This window comes from Dama dama, chromosome 4, assembly GCF_033118175.1.
Source record: "Dama dama isolate Ldn47 chromosome 4, ASM3311817v1, whole genome shotgun sequence".
NCBI lineage: Eukaryota > Metazoa > Chordata > Mammalia > Artiodactyla > Cervidae > Dama > Dama dama.
Genome location: NC_083684.1, coordinates 44,093,049 through 44,112,157, shown reverse-complemented (window position 1 = coordinate 44,112,157; position 19,109 = coordinate 44,093,049). Strand labels below are relative to the sequence as shown.

Genomic DNA, 19,109 nt, shown 5'->3' with positions numbered 1-19,109 from the left:
CAGCTGGAGAAATCACGTAACCTTGTTGACTGCATCTCAGCTGAAATTCAGGATCGTGAACCATGAGGGGTCTGCCTTTGCCCTGCCTGGTAATCACAGTGTTTCCCTGGCCTATTCTCACTTCCACTCTCCTAAGTGGCCTCTCCCACGTCCTCCTCATTCTCTCCCCTCAAGCTCGTCATGTCCTGTTGTAAAACCTGACTTGTTTATCCTGTAGCCTCCCAATTCTGGGTTTTGATGATCACATTCCCATGGTGCCATTTCGTGTGTTCTTCAGTTCTCTTACTTTTTATAAACTGGTTGGCTCTAAAGGCTTAAGAAGATTCAAGTGTTACTTTTTAAAAAAATTTATTACAAGTTCTACTTTTGATAAGAATACTCAGTAGGTGGTGTCAAGTACTTACTTTCTCAGGCCTCACAATGTCTGTGTGTCTCTATCTTTATTAATCTGGCAGCCAATGCCAGGCATTGTTCTAATATTCTATATAATTTGTATTATCTTCATCCTCATAACACTCCTTGGAAGGAAACTGGGCTGCACAGAGGCTGAGGCGCTTGCCCAGAGAGGGAGAAACAAGATGTGAACCCAGGGAGCCTGGCTCTCGAGTGCAGCTTTTCCACTGCGGTGATATACTTCCTCTAGTTATCAGCACACAGACTCAGAATTTGCAGAACTGGCTGGATAAACTGAATTCTTTTTGTCCAAGATTTCCTTCTGCAGAAACATTCTATGTTCTACAGCAGAAGTCTCTTGCAAGTACAAGGAAAATAATATTAGGAAACACATTTTCACTCCAAAACCAAGAGTAGCCGAGAATGTCTAAAAGCTCCCTTGGGAGAGTGAAAAGTGGATGAATAATCACCATCATTTAGACTCTATTAGGGGGCTGTTTTTCCAATCCTGGAGATGGGTTGGATGAAATAAACTCTTGTGATGATAAAAACAGTTCACAATTGTAAGATGACTGTCAGTACTAGAGATGCAGTTGTGAGAAGGAAACATGTGAGCATTTGACTTCTGCAGAAACTAGGCTCACAACCTTGGCCTCATTAACAACAGCATGCCATCATGGCAAAGGGACAAAAATATCACAAAGAGCTTGAAAGGGTGAGGAAGGAGAGGTTTGCCGCTAGAAATATGTAAATTTGAAATACTGGGTCCCTTCAATAACCAGTATTTGAGAAAAGTGATTTTTTTTTTTATTCATGTAATAGAAAAATATTGCAGTGTCTCCTGTTTTATGAAGCATCTATAGCTGCTGCACATTTTAATAAGAATGTATCTGTGATTTTTTAATAAAGTGGAACAGAACTTTTACCTATATAGTCTAAGACATCATAAGCCCTCTGAGAATTCACCAAGCTACAAATAGAAGTGCTTTATGTAACTACTACCATGAAGAACATTGCCTAATGTGAAAACAAAACAAAACCAAACCAAACTACCCCTTAAGTCTCACCTCCTAACTCTGAAGAAGCAAACCTTGAACTGATAACAGGTTCCCCTATAATCCACCATATTCTATGTTCCTCTTTTGCTTCTTGTTCTTCCCAGTAAAGGCCAGGCGCTGAAAGGACTGGGGGGTACACACTCTATCCAGGTCAAGAAATGAAGGGAACATCAAGGCACAAGTCTGCCCAACGACCAGAGGGGTTGCAGGAGGAAGTCATTACGGTCCATCACTCACAGACTCTACCTAATACTCTCACATGCTCTCCTTATTCAGAGTCAGTTTCTAAGAATTAGGTCTTTGGCAGCATGTAGCTTCATCACTTACCAGCTTGGCAAATGAAGTAATGCTCCAGCGAGCAAGAGCCCTCTTTGCATAAGATCTGATTTTGACTTCTCGTCAGGTAGATGCATTTGGTGGGCTTGGTGGCCGGGCATGCTGTGACATCTGCTGCAGGGAGACCAGACCCAGATGAGCCTCCTACTCAAAAGTCGAACAGTTAAAAAAAATAAACATGAACACCAAATTTTGCTAGCTTCCAGTAGATGGAAACCTAGGATTGCCTCCTGACACACACAAACTATGGACTGTTTATTTTTTTCATATTATGTGTTATCACAAGGCTTAGTATTAATTTATCTAGACATCAGCGAAGGTGTCCGATTCCTTGCAACCCCATGGACTGTAGCCCACCAGGCTCCTCTGTCCATGGGATTCGCCAGGCAAGAACATTGGAGTGGGTTGCCATTCCTTTCTCCAGGGGATCTTTCTGACCCAGGGATCGAACCTGGTCTCCTGTATTGCAGGTAGATTCCTTACCATCTCAGCCACCAGGAAAGCCCCCAATGATGTAATAATGCCTTGAATTTTTCTCTAAGACCCTAAGATTATTGTGCCTAAGTTTGAAAATACCTGTGTAAGAAAGGCAACTGACAAATAATTTCTCTCCAAGTTTCTGTGTCAGGAAGCATGGGGCTGCGAATGATAAAGAGGTATTTACCAGGAAAAAAAAGTAACCATTTCAGAATCTTGCACAATACCTTTAGTGAAATAGCAGGTAAGTTAACTTTTGATAGGTTCTGAGACAAAAAAAAATCTCATCATTTTGTGACACAGACAAATGAAAGGCTGGAGCACAAAAGTGGAGACATTTCAGAACGATGGTAACGAAGGGACTGATTTCTCTGTACACAAAAGCAGAAGAGGTCACATTTCTTTCCTTCTCTCATCTCAGAGGAAAAGTAAGGAAGTTTCCTTCATGACCACTAAACCTCTGAGCCTCACCTGGGTGGTTTTTTCCTTGGTGTTTTTTCGGCAGCGTTAAATTTCCCCCGACCCACCACTTTTCTTTTTTCAGAAAGTCCCAGAGGAGATCTTGAACCTCCTGGTTCCAGGTGAAAGCAAGGTGTCCTCCCCCAGCATGACAGTGACGTTCTGCTCCCTCAAAGCTGCACGGAAAGTGGTTCAGCTGGTAACAATTATTCCCTCCGCGTTGCTCCAGGACGTGGAGCTCATGCCCTAAAACGAAACCTGTTGTGATGTATAACCAAAGCCAGGTTCTTCCTTTGAAGGACATTTTCTCTGCGAACTGTGAGCATGAAAAGTGTGGGGGCTCAGCAGCTGCCTGCTCTTTTAAATATATTCTTGGTGGGCTCATCTTATTTGTTAGTATTATTCTTTCAGAAATAGGGAGTCGTTTGTTAAGAAGACAAAAGGTTTTGTTTTAAGGACCCAGGTGGCGTTCCGACAGGCTGAAAGCAAATGCTAGGGATCAATAAAGCAATGGGCCCTCATAGCTGGGGCAGCACCACCTGTGTCTACACGACTGGCTGTGCCTTTAGCTTTGTGAGACTGTAATAGCCCTTTATTTGCTAAATCAAACCTGTAAGAGCATAGAGGGTGATGAATATCTAAGCCAGTGCTGCTAAAAATTTAGTTTTGTATTTTTTTAAAAAAGAAAACCATTCTTGCAGACCCCCTAGAATTGATTTAAATTATTGCATTATTTCTCAAATACATTTATGCACAAATCTAAGCATAATCTCTATCCTAAAGTTCTTACATAATCATAAAAGCCAGAGAATAAATATTTGATGAAAGCATGAATACAAATTAAATATAAACAAAACTGAAAGCCACTTAAATTCAAATTTTGCCAAACTAAATAGCCACTTATCAGATAAGCATGGTTCTGGCCTACAACTGCACAGGTTCTTTTGATTGTCATGCACACTGACTCCTGTTGTAGGGAAGAATCAATTCTCTCACCACTTTTCTTTAATTAACTTAATGAAAAACCTTTGTTCATAGAGCATGTCACCTGTAGTACATCTATCACTTATATACGTTAGCCAGTTCCCTTTCTTGGCACCAAAATGAGATAACAAATACAAATAAATATGGGCACAGAAATTGCCTGGAAGGTTTCAGTATTTTATCCAAATGGTCCACGTGATGCTTACAGTACTTTAAAAATCACTGAGTAAGTGGACACCAAAATACAAAATTCTCTGAAGTGTAGACCCCAAGAACACACCCCTCACTTTAAAAACACTGCAATAATCAAGTAATTGGTATAACAAAATATGGTATGACCTCTACTGTAACTAAATCAGTTTATGTTTTAAATTAGAGGGAAAAAAGACAAAATAAGTGTAGTTAATACAGAAAGTTCCAGGCTTCCTTGGTGGCGCAGTGGATAAGAATCTGCCTGCCAGTGCAGGGGAGATGGTTCCATCCCTGGTCCGGGAAGATTCCACAAGCCCCTGACAACTAAAACCTGTGTTGCGACTGCTGAAGCCCAGGCGCCTAGAGCCCGTGCACCAGAACCACGACTAGCCACGGCTCACCAGTAACTAGAGAAAGCCACTCACAGCAACAAGGACTGAGCACAACCCAAAATAAAAATAAACCATATAAAAAATATATAGAAAGTTTCACTAGAGAGGTACGGGGTAAATCTATGACGGTTCAGAGGACGAAGCTGTATTTCCAGCACTTGAACATAGAAGGATGGCCATATCTAGGAAGATGAAATGCATCTCGGTATAGGCATTCATGAGAGTAAACGCACTGAGGTGAGACAGGGGGAGGCATTTATACACAGAAATAATTCTGTGGTGGGGAGTGGGAGGGGGCGGGGGGACAGTAGTGGAAACTGAAATTAGAAAACTGAAATGTTCCAAATGCCAAGAAAATACAGTTTGCAATTGTGGGGGAAGGTTTCTGGGCAGAGGAGTCCAAGTCTGAGCTGCAAAAGAATTGTTTGGGTGCAGGACACTTTCAGTTTTCAAATACTCTCACCAGTTTTAACTTAATGAAAACCTTTGTTCATACAGCATGTTATTTGATCTTCACCTGTAGCACATCCATCATTTATATACTCTAGCAAGTTCTCTTTCTTGGCACCAAAATGAGATCATAAATACAAATCAATATGGGCACAGAAATTGCCCACAAACTCAAAGTCTTACTTTCCCGACATCCTTATAAACATACATACAAGCATACACACGTACGTTTTTAGGCATTTTTATAGTGAAACCTGATGTTCATGGAATTTTCTTTGAAAGTCAACTCAGGTATCTTACGCAGTGCTGGAATTCATTTCAACCCTTTTAGTGCCCTATATACATTCTCAACCCACGCTTTATGTAAAGCACACACACTCTTTATCAATAAAATGTTTAACTTGAACGATCAAAAACTTGGTGACAGTGTTTCTTAGAGTCTAAGACTCAACATACAGGGAGTCGTCTCTGCGGACTCAGGATGCTGGAAAGCCGTGCAAGGCGTCCCAGCCACAGCGCCCTGCCCCGCAGCAAAGACTCCGGGAGGCAGGCGGGCGGAAGAGGCGTGTCCACCGCGAATGCGCCCGCGCATGAACGTCCAATCAGACTCTCCGGGCGGAGCGGAGCCTTCCCCTCCGCGGGCCGGGGATTAGAGGACATCTCCGTCTCCTCCAATGGAAACGAGCCAGAGGCGGGCCCAGTGGCGGCCAGAGCATGGCGTGGAGGCTGCTCAAAGTGAGTGCAGCTGGTGCTGCTAGTGTGGCAGCGCGGAAGAGCACGGGCGGGAAGCCGGGCGAGGGGAGGATGAAGGGCTAGTTTGGGCGAGGTGTGGACGGGAGCGGGATCCGAGAGTGTGGGCCTTTTAGGGTAGTGCGTGCAGCTTTGCAGACGCCTGCTGATGGTCATGAGCGTGTATTTACATACGTACTTGGTCACTGTGTAAATGGTACGTGTAAGCAGTGTAGATGCTATGTAAGAGCACGTGGGCTTTTACTGAGCTAAGCAGGGGACGCTTCGTGAACACAGGACCGCCTAGCATTGTGTGCAGGATCCAACCTGCAATGAAATTACAGTAAAACAGTGCCAGCCTTTTTAGATAAACTTTTAGGGCAGGGTTTTCGTAACGGCACTCAGCTATCTGTGGATCCACTCAAGGGGCGTTCCTGCAATCTCCTGGAGGAGGCTAGAAGTGTAGACAATAAATACTAGATCTATGTTGACCGCTAGGACAACCCTTAAAGGCAAAGCTGATCAGGTCACCTCCTTGTTTAGGGAACCAAACCCAAAACTTTATTCTGGCCAAGACCTCTGCCTGCCTCCCCAGCTTATTTTTAAGCCGTACTTTTCCTCACTCCTTGATTCCAGACAAACCTTTCCCCATTCCCCCTTCATTGGGTGCATCTCATTCTCCTTTGCCGCCTAGAGCGTAGAGCGCCGTTACCATCGTCCCCTCCCCAGCCCCCGCCCTGGCGCCTAGCTAACTTCTATTTATTCTTTGAATATCAGCTTTAAGACACTTCCTCAAGGATGCCTTTCCCTACCTCTGAGATTAGGTTAGGTGCTTCCATCACTTTTTTCTTCATAGCACTGTCACAGCTGTACGTTTGCATGATCATTGATTTCTCTCTCCTCCTGAGGTTGTACTCATGAAGGCAGGGACTTGAGCCTGGAATCCATCGTTGAGTGCACAGTCACTATGGGGTGAATGAGTGAGTGACTCAGCGCCTGGCAGTGATAAGTAAAGTATTATGAGCAATGTTTGAGCTTGGTGCCAGAAGACCTGATGTTGGATATAAGAACAGAGTTGTGGTTGCCAAGGGGTAGGAGAGGTGGAAGAGGGGAGGATTGGGAATTGGGGCTTAACAGATGCAAGCTATTATATATAGGATGGGTAAACAACAAGGTCCTACTATATAGCACAGGGAGCTATATTCAATATCCAGTGATAAACCATAATGGAAAAATATGAAAAAAAAATATAACTGAATCACTTTGCTATACAGCAAAAATTAACACATTATAAATCAACTATACTTCAATAAAATTTAAAAAAAGACCTTAAAAAAATTTTTTGCAACCCTCTTTTGCATCCTGAAGTGGAATTTTTGTATATATATAATTTTTCTATATATAATTTAAAAGGTCAACATAATGTCCTAAGTGGAATATAAAGGAGAAATGAATTTATAATAATATGTATTTTGACCCATAAATATTAGGGCATGAGTCATCTAGGTGGTGGGTCAGGTGTGTAAGCCTCTACTTAGAAATTCTAGTGCCACAGGAATGTCTTCTGAGATGATGAGTGATTCTTGTTAATGTTCTCTGCTAAACAGTATGGTGAGCCCTTAGTCAACAAGGTAATTGCATTTCTGGAAGGTCAATGCAGATGAATACCACATACGATTCTGTTTATGTGGGGAAATAGAGTCTGTGGTTCTAGGCTCAGGTAGTATGAACAGATATTTGTACCTAGTAACTGTCAGTAGGATTTTCAAAAGTCATAGAGGCACTTCTGACTTTATTGATGCCCACTCACTAAATCTATTAGCAGTCTCCTCTGATTTCCCCTGCATGCCCCAGGGGTACTGCCCCTCTTGAAACCCCTGGCCTGGAGTCCTCTGGGGCAGAGGAGTGAGTGTCTGCAGAAGTGCAGATACAGCCTCTGCCTGTAGAGGCCAATATTTGAGCGGGAACAAAGGAGACCAGCATTAGCAGAAGGCTAGGAACGTGACTGAATGTAAAGGCCATTATATTCCTTGTGAGCACGTAAAGTTTGTGAAGGGTTTAGAGATGGTGACTCAGCCTGGCCTTGAGGGGATCCCACTGGCTCTTTTTTCTAGAAGCGGGCCCAGGATGCCATGGTGATCCTGGGGGGCGGAGGACTTCTCTTCGCCTCCTACTTGACGGCCATGGGGGATGAGCATTTCTATGCTGAACTCTTGATGCCGGCTCTGCAGCGGCTGCTGGACCCTGAGACAGCCCACAGGCTGGCTGTTCGCTTCACCTCCCTGGGGCTCCTTCCTCGCACCGCGTTTCAAGACTCTGACATGCTGGTAGGTGCTCCTATAACACCTTGTGCGATAGACACAAAGGTCAAGGTCAAAGTCTGCTAATTTATTCAGCTGGGGCTGATCCTTTTGAAAACCAGAATCTCAAGTTAGCCCCCAAACTGTCACCCCCATCTATAGATCAGGAACACTGAGGTGCAGAGGAGTTAAGTGACTTACCCAAAGGCACCCAGCCAGGAAGTGGCTGAGCCAGGATCCACACCCATGGAGTCTGGCTCAGCATCCTTCCCCTTAGCCACCATCCCTGCCTCACCGAGGTCTCAGGTAGCTCAGAGTTCACCTCTGCTGAAAAGGGAAGCATGCCAGCATCACTAGCATCGAATGTGATGAAGGGATGTCTAGCCAAGCCCTTTGAGGAAAGCATACAGCTCCTGTCCCAGCCTCATTCCTTCCTGCATTTAATCATGGGCGCCATGTGTCCCCTTACTCTTCTGTGTGATGGGGTTTCTGCAGCAAACAAAGTGGAAGAATGCACGTCCTCCTAGAATCTACATCCTCATGTAAGCCCTGACAGTTTCCACTGAAGAGATTCATACCAGATGGGGGACATAAGAATGATGTGAATGTGAAGAAAACAAGAAGAAGCCCTCAGACCTCTCTGGAGAAGGGTCACTATTATCGGTCAAAGTGGCCTTCCCTACATTTTCCCTTTGTGTCTTCTTATCTCTTTTATTTCCCATCCTGCGGTTTGGAGAAGATGTGTGTGTCACCTTTTTTCAGAAAAGTGAAAATTTTCTTTGGATTCCTTTCAGTTAGAGAAAATAGGTTACTAATGTAGCTCTTTCATAGCAAAGCCAAGTGGCATAAAGAAAACTTTGGAAAAGCAGGGGAGACCTGTACAGAGTGCTCTAGACTGGTGCCAGCCCCATTTGACCATCATCTCTGGGCTTTGAGGACTGAGGGCTGCCTGGGGGTCCTGTCGTGCAGCTGGGGTCAAGAGCTCCTCCTGGAACTCGGCCCCCAGTGCGGCCCCCTGCCTCCTAGTCCCTGAGGAACCATGTGCACGCACTCACCTCCATCTGTTCTTCCCCCTCTTTGGAGCAGCTTTTCTTCTTTCTGCTTCTGGGACCAGATGGCATCAGCCTGGGACCCTTGCTAGTCCCGGCAAAGGCTTTCCTGCACTATCAGCTGACAGAGACAACTCCACTGGCAGCTGCTGGCTTTATGATAGCCTGATGCCTTTCCCATCTTTTAACGTATCTGTCTTGCTACTAGATTTGTTGGCTCCCATCAGGGTGAGAATCCTGAATCACTCAGGAGTCGGACTAGACCTGACAGTAACTAGGCCCAAATCATTCTCATTCTAGTCAACAATCAGGAATCCAGCCCACGCCTGACAGGGAAGAACCTCGTCCTCCCAGCCTGGTTCTGGGGCCCAGCAATCAAAGCTGCCCCGCTGAGGACAGGAGTCCTGGGGACTCTGCCGCGCGTCCGTGTCGCCTGGCTGAGGAGGAGGGACACAGCGGAGGCTGACTTACTAAGATGATGAAAGGATCTTGCTGCCTGTTTCAGAATAGCACCCACTAGGGGCTGAAACCAATGAGCCACTCTCTCCCATCAAGGATAGTGGATAAGAAGGTACAATCCTTAACTGTGATTGGAAAAGGCAGCACCCGTCTCCTCTTCAACCCATGGTGGGAACGCTGTTTGTCTCCTTGGTGATGATAAAGCGTGATGGTTCTTGAACTCTGGCTGGCATCAGAATCAGCTGGAGAGCACTGATAAAGATCGACTCCCTCGGAGTTCCATTCTGTCCCCCACCCAACCCCCCCCCCCAACAAAGACTCTGATTCCTTAGTCCAGGGATGGGCCCTGGGACCTGAGGCTTAACAGGCAAGCGATTCTGACATAGGTATGCTGGGGACCATGCTTTAAGGAACACCAGAATGGCTTTCTCTGCCTGTGACTTTCTTTCCTTCTCCCTAGGAAGTGAGAGTCTTTGGCCATAAATTCCGAAATCCAGTGGGAATCGCCGCAGGATTTGACAAGAATGGGGAAGCGGTGGATGGCCTTTACAAGATGGGCTTTGGTTTTGTTGAGATAGGCAGTGTAACCCCAGAACCTCAGGAAGGAAACCCCAGGCCCAGGGTCTTCCGCCTCCCGGAAGACCAAGCTATCATTAACAGGTAGGTGAGCGGCCCTATGACGTGGACATTTTTCTGTCATTTGGCATGTTCTGGAATCATGTTGAGCATAAAAGCAGGTTTTCTGATTTCACTTTAATGTGTATATATGCTGGGGCTCGGAGGACTACATAACAGCTACAGTCACAAGGTCACAAGCAGGAGAACATGGGTGTGGATGTTGGCTCACTTGACTTTAGAGTGTGTGCTCTTTCCACGTTGTTACTTCCAGCACACTTGCCCAGCTCGGTCCAGTAGAAATATTATGGAGTCCTGTATGTAATTTAAAGTATTCTAGTAGCCACAATAAAAATGTAAAAACAAACAGGTGAAATTAAAAATAATAATATATTCTACTATATTATTAGTAGTAGTTATTTATTATACTACTTAATTGTAAATGCTTAATATATACTTTTAATATATAAGCAATATAAACATGACTGGCTATTTACCTTCTTTCACTTGTACCAAGCCTTTGAAATCCAGCATTTCATCCTTATAGCGGTCTCATTTTGACTGGCCAGGCTTCACTCGCAGTGGCCGCATGTGGTTAGTGGTTTGGACAGCACAGCCCCCGCCTTCAGTAACTGGGGAAGGTAATAATCAATACAGACAGCTGCTTTTAGGAAGTGAGATCCGTCTAGATTGTGTAAAGCCCTTCTATTTGGGACCCCTGGGCAGTTTTCACTACGGCAAACCCAGAAAGTGGCGAAGTTCCTCCTTTCTGGTAGCAGTATTTTGAGAGCCTCCTTGGCAGGGGTGAGGGGGCTGGGGGTGGGGAGGTTTGGGCGGCACCTTTGGGATCATTAAGGGCCTGCTGGGAGGCTGACGTATGGAAGGTTTATCTGGCTGCACCTCCTGCTTTACTGGGCTTGTTTCAGGGAAAATTTCCAGCATTAGATGTTAAGTTATTGATCTTCCCCTGTAAAGTGGGATCGATAGCTTCAGAATGGTCAGGTAAAAAATGTTTATGATTCACCTGCCACAAATGACCGTGGGTACCAGGGTGACGGGGTCTGGTAGGAACCAGTGTGTGAGAAGCGGCACGAGAGAGTAGGGCCTGAGCTCCGAGCTCGTGTGTTCCGGCTCCAGGCGTGTCTGGCCCAGGGTGGGTGCTGAGTGAAGAGTCAATGAGTACATGTGTCTGTTAGGTGTTTCTGGTGCAGAACTTACTTACTGTTAAGTAGTAATGGGTGTGTGTTAGTATTTTTTCCTCATAATGGGTATAGTAGGCAGTTCTAGGGTTGGTTGAGCAGTGGGGTGGTGTCAGGACTCTGGTCCAACCTCTGTGGGCCTTTGCTTCTTGCAGCCTGAGCTGCAAGCATATGTCCTCACGTGAGGACATCAGAGAGCGAAAGGAAAAGGAAGTATGGATATGGGGGGAGGCGGGTATTTTCCCAGAAGCTCCCTGGTGGGCAGCACTTTGTGTCTCAGTGCCCAAGCCCCATCACGCGTCACTGGCACTTCCACGCTGGGTCAGGGGAGCCGGGTTCCACTGGTGAGGAGGGGGGGGAGGGGTGGCCATCTCAGCAGCACCCCTCGGTGGGCTGGGCACTGGAGACGAGGGACATGAGGCTCAGCCTTTGTGGAGTGTCTAGTGGCAGGTGATGGAGAAGATGTTGTCTCTTGTCCTCGAGAACGACTGTAACCCAGTGGGGGAATGGCAACCTTTATGTACATCCCAAGCCAGGAGGAAGATGGGTATAGAGCACTCCATGCATGCCAGGAGGTGAGGGAGCATTTGACTTGGGCCAGGAAGAGGGCGACTGGATGAGAGAAAGGATGCGGAAATGGAGTGGCAGGATGGGTTCCAGGAGACGAATTTGTGGGGCGAGGCACGAGGCGGGAAGATAGGTTATCAGAGTGCTGAGGTCCCACTGCGTGGGAGCAGTGGATGGGAAGGAGGAGGGGCTGGATCCAGACAGGTCTGAGGGCAGCTACGTTGTTGACTCTGGGCTGTTTACAGTGCTAGTTGGCTGAGTGACTTGTTGGCAAATTGAATTTTTCCCCTCTATGCTTGATGGTGTTCTGGCAAGTTTTCTAGGACTTCCTGGGGTGTTTAGACTGTAGAAGTCTAATAACTGACTCTGATTTTTGCTTTTGTTTTTATGTCACAAATATATGGTGAAATGGGTTTCCCAGATTGCGCTAGTGGTAAAGAGCCTGCCTGCCAATGTAGGAGACATCACAGACAAGACATGGGCTTGATCCCTGGGTTGGGGAAGATCCCCTGGAGGAAGGCATGGCAACCCACTCCAGTATTCTTGCCTGGAGAATCCCAGGGACAGAGGAGACTGGCAGGCTGTAGTCCAGAGTTGCAAAGAATTGAACAGAACCGAGGCGACTTAGCATGCACACATATGGTGAAATGGTCAAGGAGTCATCGCCATCTCTCTAGTCTTTGCTTCCTGCCTGAGGGTCCTAACTGTGTCTCTCTCCTTGTGCTCTCCTGTGCTCCAGATATGGATTTAACAGTCATGGACTCTCAGTGGTGGAACACAGGTTACGGGCCAGACAGCAGACGCAGGCCAGGCTCACAGAAGGTAAAGGCCACTGCATCAGAGGGCGGTTCCTCAGCTGTTGGAAGGAAACTTGTGGGAGAAAGTCAGGAATGTTCCCAGTGAAGTGAACATAATTGAGCAATAAGAAAAAAAAAGTGTGGAACTCCGGGCTCCTCTCCTAGAGGAATTTTCCTGGCTCCACTACAGCATCCAAGCTTTTAATTGAACTTTGCAATTGAACAAAGTTAATGCTTAGTTCCTGCTTCATTACGTAACCTGTGTCACAAGTGGGCGATTTGGAAATAAGTAGTGCGGAGGGGCCGCTCTCTGACCACACGAGCAGGCCCTGGGTGCCTTCTTCATACATCTTGCTCTGTTGTCCTTTTCTCCATTATAGAAGTGATGCATGCTAATGATAGAACTGTTAGTAAATGCAGGGAAACATGAAGAACACTAACATTACTCACACTCCTCCCCACTCAGGGATAATGATTTCCAGCATTGGGAAAGTACCCTCCATGACTTCTCTGGAAACACCATGCATTTTCGAAGGCCACCTTTGGAGGTGCTGATGCTGCTCCTGGGGCTCTCTGCCCTGCTATCCCTTGGGGGCACGTAGTGGTCCTGGCACAGAGGTGTCTTCACCGTATCTTCCTAGGCATCCTCTGGGGTTGGGTGAGGCTACGGCCGTCTTCCTCTTTCAGCAGGCCCCTCTGGAACGCCTTCCAGAAGTGTAGCCTCGTTTGATTTCCTGGTGGTGAGATGAAAAAAACCTGTGGATAGTGGCCTTGCTTGGAACTCCCTGGCTTTGGTAGGACCAGACCCTGCTATACTGTAGACCTTGCCACTCGGGGGACTTGCAGGTCACGGCAGCACTGTCATGGTGTGTGATACGCTCCTGCCTGGCCTCCCTTTCCTTCTTTTAATTGTCCACAGTGCCCTTTATGCCACCTTTCTCCTCTGTACTCCCGTGCCCAACCCCTCAACCCCCACTCTGGTGCTAACATTTGTTGGAGTGAAGCAAAATCCTACAGCAGAGCTCTGCACATCGTGTTTAGCAGCAGCTGGAAGCCTGGAAGACAGCTTAATCGCGTGCGTCATGCCAATAAGCTTGAATTGTTAAAAGCTGTGGTGCCCTTTGGAGCTAGAGTAATTCAGCAGTTTTCGTCTAGCCCCCAAATGTTGTCATTTGGGGCAAATGACTACTAATGAAAGACCCACTGGCTACATGAAAATGATATTCTCTTTTAAACCAGTTTGCCTGGTGGAAAAAAATTACAGCCTCCAAACCATCTTAGCTTGATTTGGGAAGCTTGGAGACCCTGTTATATAACTTGTCTAATTGGGTTCCCTCTCCTCCCCTCCACCTATGAAATTAGCTACACGAATCTCATTTACATTCAAGCTGATGATAAAACAGGGACTGCATTTACAGTGTGTGATAGCAGGACCCTCCCTGACCTGGCACGTTTTGTGAACTAGCTGGACGTCTCAGATCTTCTCTCAGCCAACTGGTGGGAAAAACAGCTGGCACCGTGGATATACTTTATCCTTTGCAGATAAGGTGTCATCCCAGGAGAAATCAAGTACAGACAAACCCTTGCTTTCACACATAGAAAAATACCTTTCGGAAACACACTGAAAGTCAGAAATACAAGTCAGGTGATAATTCCCTGTATTTTAGAGTAAGGTAACCATATTACCTACTGTGCACGCTGAGACAACACTTTTGGGAGTGGAAGGGACACAGGCACGAGTAATTATGCCCAGGCTACAGGAGTGTTCAGGGCTGGCCTGGAAGCTCTGGGATGTGCTTACCTTAATTATAAGGGGAGTCCCATCTCGGGACGGAAATGATAACACTGTTATGCCTCTTCATTTTAGGCACGAGAATCGAAAATATTTTCCAGTCTATTTTATATGTATCCTTTAATTTTGCGTTTTCTTCACAACCACACACCCAGTCACTTGACCCAAGTGCAGCAAGCAGCCCCTGAGAGTCAACAGCTGTCCTCTGGCATGCTGTTGACTTGTCTCTTCCCAGCTGTACTCCATGTATGAGCCCTACCTTTTTCATCACTAGCAGTTGCACTCCTAATGTCTCCATGCCCCATTAAATTTAAAAAAAGAAAAAGGGCGCAGAGAGAGCAGTAAAACATCCTAGTAGCTGTGCAGACCGAAGTGGAGGGTGGGTTAGGCTGGCAGGCGGGGCGCCATGCATGCTCAGGGTTTGTCAGCTGGTGTGGGCAAGGGCACACTTGGAGCTGCAAGGCCTTAGGCTGCTCATGGGCTGCTGGTCAAGGACGGCTTCAAAATATTGTGTGGGAAATGGTGAGTGGGGACAAGATCCTGACCAGTGATATTTACAGATGGGCTGCCGCTGGGAATAAACCTGGGGAAGAATAAGACCTCGGTGGACGCTGCCTCTGACTACGCAGAGGGGATTCGAGTCCTGGGTCCCTTGGCTGACTACCTGGTAGTGAACGTGTCCAGTCCCAACACGGCTGGGCTGCGGAGCCTTCAGGGAAAGGCTGAACTGCGCCGCCTGCTGACCAAGGTGGGCAATTACATGTCCAGGCCCTGCTCCACTAGTTTGACCTACCGTTCATCCTCTAGGGTCAAGCTTCAGCATCGCTATCTACTATCGAGGAGTTGTCCTTAAGACCTGGACCAGTTAGGACCCCTCACTTCCCTCTGATCCCCTATATAACACTGATTGTGCTCAGTATTAATCAACTGTTCAGTTATCTATCCCTGCTGTTAATCTACAGTATCGATGAGAGCAGGGACCACATCTCTCTCCTTTACCACTCTGTTCCCAGCATCTAGCACATTGAATGATAGAATGACTTTTCATCAAACAGTACTTGTGACAGTATTTGCTGTCTCTTTTAGGGGCAAAAGTCTAAATAAACCTTAATGTTTTAGCCAATGCCAGTGACATTAGGGACTCACTCTTGGGGATTCCTTGGTTTAAAACAATGGAATCAGATCTATCTTGATGGGGCTGTTTGCATAACTGGGAGTGGTGTTTCTGGAGAAGGAGAAACTGCTGGTGCCTTAGTTTGACAGTTGGGGTGAAGATGCACTGTCTATGGCCACAGGTCACGGTCACACTGTAGGCTGCAGGTTCAGGGTCCCCATCTCTGGCCCCATGTTGCTGTAGGTGCTGCAGGAGAGGGATGCCCTGAAGGTGGCCCACAAGCCAGCTGTCCTGGTGAAGATTGCGCCCGACCTCACAGCCCAGAACAAGGAGGATATTGCCAGCGTGGTGAGAGAGGTGAGGGTCAGGGCCTGGGGACACCCTTCACTGCCTGTAGAGGCCACCTGACCGGCTGGGTTAGCCTGCATGGCAGTTTCTGTTATCCTAAGGGCTGGCTTGGTCTGTCATAATTCAGTGTATCACATATAGGCATTACTGTTTAGTCACTAGGTCACGTCTCACTTTGCGACCCCACGGACTGTAGCCTGCCGGGCTCCTCTGTTCATATGTAGGCATACCTCAGAGATATAGGAAGTTCAGTTCTGCCACTGCAAAAAAGCGAATCATGGGAACTTCTTGGTTTCCCAGGGCACAGAGACTCTGCTAGTATAGCCTGTTCAGTGTGCAATAGCATTGCATCTAAAAAAACAATGTACATACCTTTATTTTTTAAAAAGTGATCCTTGCAGATATCTCTGGTGATAGCTCTATTCTGGGAACTGCCCCTCCCCTTAAAAATATATATATTTACTTGTTTATTTACTTACTTATTTTGGCTGCGCTGGGTCTTAGACACCCAGAGTCTGGCGCCTTAGACCACTCGGCCATCCTGACATGCTTGCGCTGGGTCTTAGTTGCAGAATGTGAACTCAGTTGCGGCATGCAGGATTTAGTTCCCTGACCAGGAACTGAACCCAGGCCTCCTGGATTGGGAGCACGGAGTCTTACTCACTAGACCACCAGGGAAGTCCAAAACAATGTATGTCATTGAATTAAAAAATACTTTATTGCTGAAAGTATGCTAACCATCATCTGATACTGCAGGGTTGCCACAAAGCTTCAACTTGTAAAAAACTCAGTATCTGTGAAGCACAATGAAGTGAAGTGCCATAAAATGAGATATGCCAGAAATAAGAAAGTAAATGTTTGAATCAGTGTTTGAACGCGTCCTTTTCTCCTACTTCTTCCCTCTTCTTCCTCCAGCAAGGGCTTTAAAGGTTGTGCATCCTCAGCCTTGGTCAGGCTGTAGTGCTCTGTCCCCAGTCTAACACCGGGTCTCGGTGTCCCTGGAGACCAGTGCAAACCCAGACTGAGCCCCGCAGTCCTGCTTCAAGTCCTAGTTCCACCTCTTACTACCTGCAGGCCTTGGCACAGGACCCTCTAGTTTGAGTTGTTCTAAGGACTAAACCCCATCCTGGTGGAACCGTACAGTTGGTATGCGATAGCTAGCTGTTATTGTCACGTTGAGGTTCATTCTGACACTTGCCCAGGAAGTATAATGAGCCAGGCCTGGTCTGGCTCTGGCTTCCGGGGGCTTAGGTGTGGGCGCCCGGCCTGCTGCTGTCTCAGACCTCCAAGGAAGCTTCTCTAAGTCCGTCAGGCCCTGACCGGGGCGGAGGGGGGGGGCCTCTTTCTCTGTCTTCCCCTGCAGTTGGGCATCGATGGACTGATCGTCACGAACACCACAGAGAGTCGCCCTGCCAGCCTCCAGGGTGCCCTGCGCTCTGAACAAGGAGGGCTGAGCGGGAAGCCCCTCAGGGATTTATCAACACAAACCATCCGGGAGATGTATGCACTCACCCAAGGCAAGGACTCCATGTCTGTCTTCAGAACTCTGTGTGCGGGCTCCGGGGCTGTGATGGGACTGGGGTTCCTGAATCACCGCCCTCAGCAGGGGGCTGGGGCTGGAGCCAGACTGAGCTCCTGCTTTCACGTCTCGCCCTCCCTTCCTCACCGTGTCCCGTGCACTTCTTTGCAGGCAGAGTTCCCATCGTCGGGGTTGGTGGTGTCAGCAGCGGGCAGGATGCGCTGGAGAAGATCCGGGCGGGAGCCTCCCTGGTGCAGCTGTACACGGCCCTCACCTACCGGGGCCCGCCCGTGGTGGGTGGGGTCAAGCGGGAGCTGGAAGCCCTTTTGAAGTGAGTGGGGCCACGTGTGGCTTGAACCAGGCGAAGTTAATGTGGTATCAACCAACTCAGAATGACTCAATCAAGGGGATTTCACCTGTCTCTATTCTTCATTCAAAAAGAATCTGAGGGGTACACCCCAAAAGCAGGGGGAAATTTCCCTGTTGCTCTTTTGACAAAGGTCATACAGTGCCAAAGAATTGAAGATTAACTTCCAAAACAGTGGCATTTATAGGCCTAACACGTTCTGGCCACGTTCCTGTTAATTTGATAACACTGGTTTGAGGTCAGGGAGCTGTCAGTACTTACAATGGATTCCCTTCCTTGTCTGAAGACCTGGGGAGATTCCTGGGTGAAGATAGTTCAGAGGGTATGAGGCATATGTTTGGGATAGCGAGACAAGCGCAGTCACCAACCAGATGGAGCCTGATTGAATGTGGCCTTCCAGTAAGAGCTGGGCTTTCCTTTACCATTTGCTGAAATGGTTTTGTTCTTTTTCCAGGGAGCAGGGTTTCGCCAGAGTCACAGATGCCATTGGGGCAGATCATCGGAGGTGAGGACTGGTTGGGGGGAAGCCTGATCTGGAACTGTTCTGCTAAATCAAGTGAGCCTTCCAGGCTGATGGAGAGAGGAGACCACATTCCCAGACCACAAGAGACCTTCCTCCGGCTGGACTGTAAAAGCCAAGCCTGACGGTCAGCAGAAGCCACGTGAGGCTTTCCTCGATCACTTGTCAGACAGGAACTGCGTCCTTGATTCTTTCTAGATTCACAGTCCAGGATCCTTAAATATTACAGGGACAGTAGACATTTAGAGGGATAGTCATGGTAAAATAAAGTCATTGAAAAACTGGACTTACGTTGCAACCCTCTTGCCTAGAAGCTGCCTGCAGGTCCTTCCAGCCTCTGCCCCCCAGGATCTGCTGTTGGCTTCCCAGGAGCTGGACTCTCTTTCATCCTGTCTTTATTTAAAGTTTTAACTGTATTTTGAAAAAGTTTCAAATGTAGATAACAGCTGCAAGAATAGGGCTTGTGGGTGGCCGTCCTCTCCGTGTGTCTGGGTCCTGACCTCTTCATCGAGGGACACTGGTCATGCTGGTCGTTTTAACTGTATTACTTGCGTAAAAGCCCTGTCTCCAAGCCAGGTCACATTCTGAGATGCCGCAGGTCTGGATTTCATCCTGGCGATCTTGGAGACCCAATTCAGAAGATGGGCTGGTTATCCCCCTGCTATACAATCTGTGACCCGGTGCTGCTGGGCAGGCAGGCTCTTGAGATGCCTGAAGACACTAGACAAGAGGCTCAAGGGGTCTGGTCATGAACTAAGGAAACAGAAATGCTAACCTTTTCAAAACCAAAAAGCAGATGGTGATGGGAGGTTGAGCGCCTCGGTTGGGAAGTGCTATTGATGTCAGCACGCCTTCACAGCCAACAGTGCAGGTTTATTCACGTCACTTCAGTGCAGGTTTTATTTTAAATTTATTTCTTGGGAGCTCTGTGGAGAGGCCTGTAGCTGCCATAGAGATACCATGTCTTTGTCTTATCTCGGCCTCTTCTGATCT

The 19,109-nt window shown here is 47.3% G+C and overlaps 2 protein-coding genes across 3 annotated transcripts in view; one reads left to right on the top strand and one right to left on the bottom strand.

The window, feature by feature from the left end:
- The window catches only part of PKD1L3 (polycystin 1 like 3, transient receptor potential channel interacting), a 77,656-nt gene extending 74,629 nt beyond the window's left edge, over window positions 1–3,027 (bottom strand). The window contains exons 1-2 of the mRNA XM_061140528.1: window positions 2,736–3,027; window positions 1,779–1,898 (exon numbers count right to left, since the gene is read on the bottom strand). Coding sequence (XP_060996511.1) covers window positions 1,779–1,898; window positions 2,736–3,027 — 412 coding nt within the window. The remainder of the gene's footprint in view (window positions 1–1,778; window positions 1,899–2,735) is intronic.
- A 2,366-nt stretch (window positions 3,028–5,393) lies between these two features.
- Window positions 5,394–18,402, top strand: DHODH (dihydroorotate dehydrogenase (quinone)). Of its 2 annotated transcripts, none has more exons than XM_061138865.1 (9): window positions 5,394–5,476; window positions 7,585–7,797; window positions 9,739–9,938; window positions 12,399–12,481; window positions 14,809–14,996; window positions 15,606–15,719; window positions 17,074–17,227; window positions 17,401–17,522; window positions 18,051–18,402. In XM_061138865.1, the coding sequence occupies exons 1-9, from the start codon at window positions 5,456–5,458 to the stop codon at window positions 18,126–18,128; spliced, it is 1,173 nt and encodes a 390-aa protein (XP_060994848.1). In that variant the 5' UTR covers window positions 5,394–5,455; the 3' UTR covers window positions 18,129–18,402. The 2 variants fall into 2 exon arrangements, with proteins under 2 accessions (XP_060994848.1, XP_060994847.1); XM_061138864.1 differs by having other exon boundaries at window positions 17,401–17,560.
- Window positions 18,403–19,109: the final 707 nt, after the last annotated feature.

Excerpts from the sequence above, each read along its gene's own strand:
- DHODH (XM_061138864.1), top strand. The coding sequence starts at position 5,456 with ATGGCGTGGAGGCTGCTCAAA. Across the intron at positions 7,798-9,738 it reads TTCAAGACTCTGACATGCTG|GAAGTGAGAGTCTTTGGCCA; the intron begins GTAGGTGCTCCT and ends CCTTCTCCCTAG. Across the intron at positions 15,720-17,073 it reads TTGCCAGCGTGGTGAGAGAG|TTGGGCATCGATGGACTGAT; the intron begins GTGAGGGTCAGG and ends CTTCCCCTGCAG.